This window comes from Calidris pugnax, unplaced genomic scaffold, assembly GCF_001431845.1.
Source record: "Calidris pugnax isolate Ruff unplaced genomic scaffold, ASM143184v1 scaffold312, whole genome shotgun sequence".
Taxonomy (NCBI): Eukaryota; Metazoa; Chordata; class Aves; order Charadriiformes; family Scolopacidae; genus Calidris; species Calidris pugnax.
This window is the reverse complement of record NW_015091046.1, coordinates 464,421-464,754: the sequence shown is the minus strand read 5'-3', so window position 1 is coordinate 464,754 and position 334 is coordinate 464,421. Positions and strand designations below refer to the sequence as shown.

At 68.3% G+C, this 334-nt stretch overlaps 1 protein-coding gene across 1 annotated transcript in view; it reads left to right on the top strand.

The window, feature by feature from the left end:
* The window catches only part of FSCN2 (fascin actin-bundling protein 2, retinal), a gene marked incomplete at its 3' end in the record, with an annotated part of 3,613 nt that extends 3,281 nt beyond the window's left edge, over positions 1-332 (top strand). The window contains exons 2-3 of the mRNA XM_014956589.1: positions 1-63; positions 145-332. Of these exons, the coding sequence (XP_014812075.1) occupies positions 1-63; positions 145-332 (251 nt within the window). The remainder of the gene's footprint in view (positions 64-144) is intronic.
* Between the last annotated feature and the right edge of the window lie 2 nt (positions 333-334).

Genomic DNA, 334 nt, shown 5'->3' with positions numbered 1-334 from the left:
CCAACCGCTCCGTCTACGACGTCTTCCACATCAGCTTCAGCGACGGCGCCTACCAGATCCGAGGTGGGCACCGAGCTTGGGGGGCTACCGGGGTGGAGGAGAGGGTGGGGGGGCTGGACCCCCACTTATGCCCCTTTTTTGCAGGCCAAGGGGGCAAGTTCTGGTACGTGGCGAGCAGCGGGTCGGTGTGCAGCGACGGGGAGCTCTCCGAGGATTTCTTCTTCGAGTTCCGGGAGCGGGGCCGCGTGGCCATCAAAGCCAAGAACGGGCGGTACCTGCGGGGGGACCCGGCGGGCACCCTGCGCGCCGACAGCGACTCCGTGCTGCGGGCCAC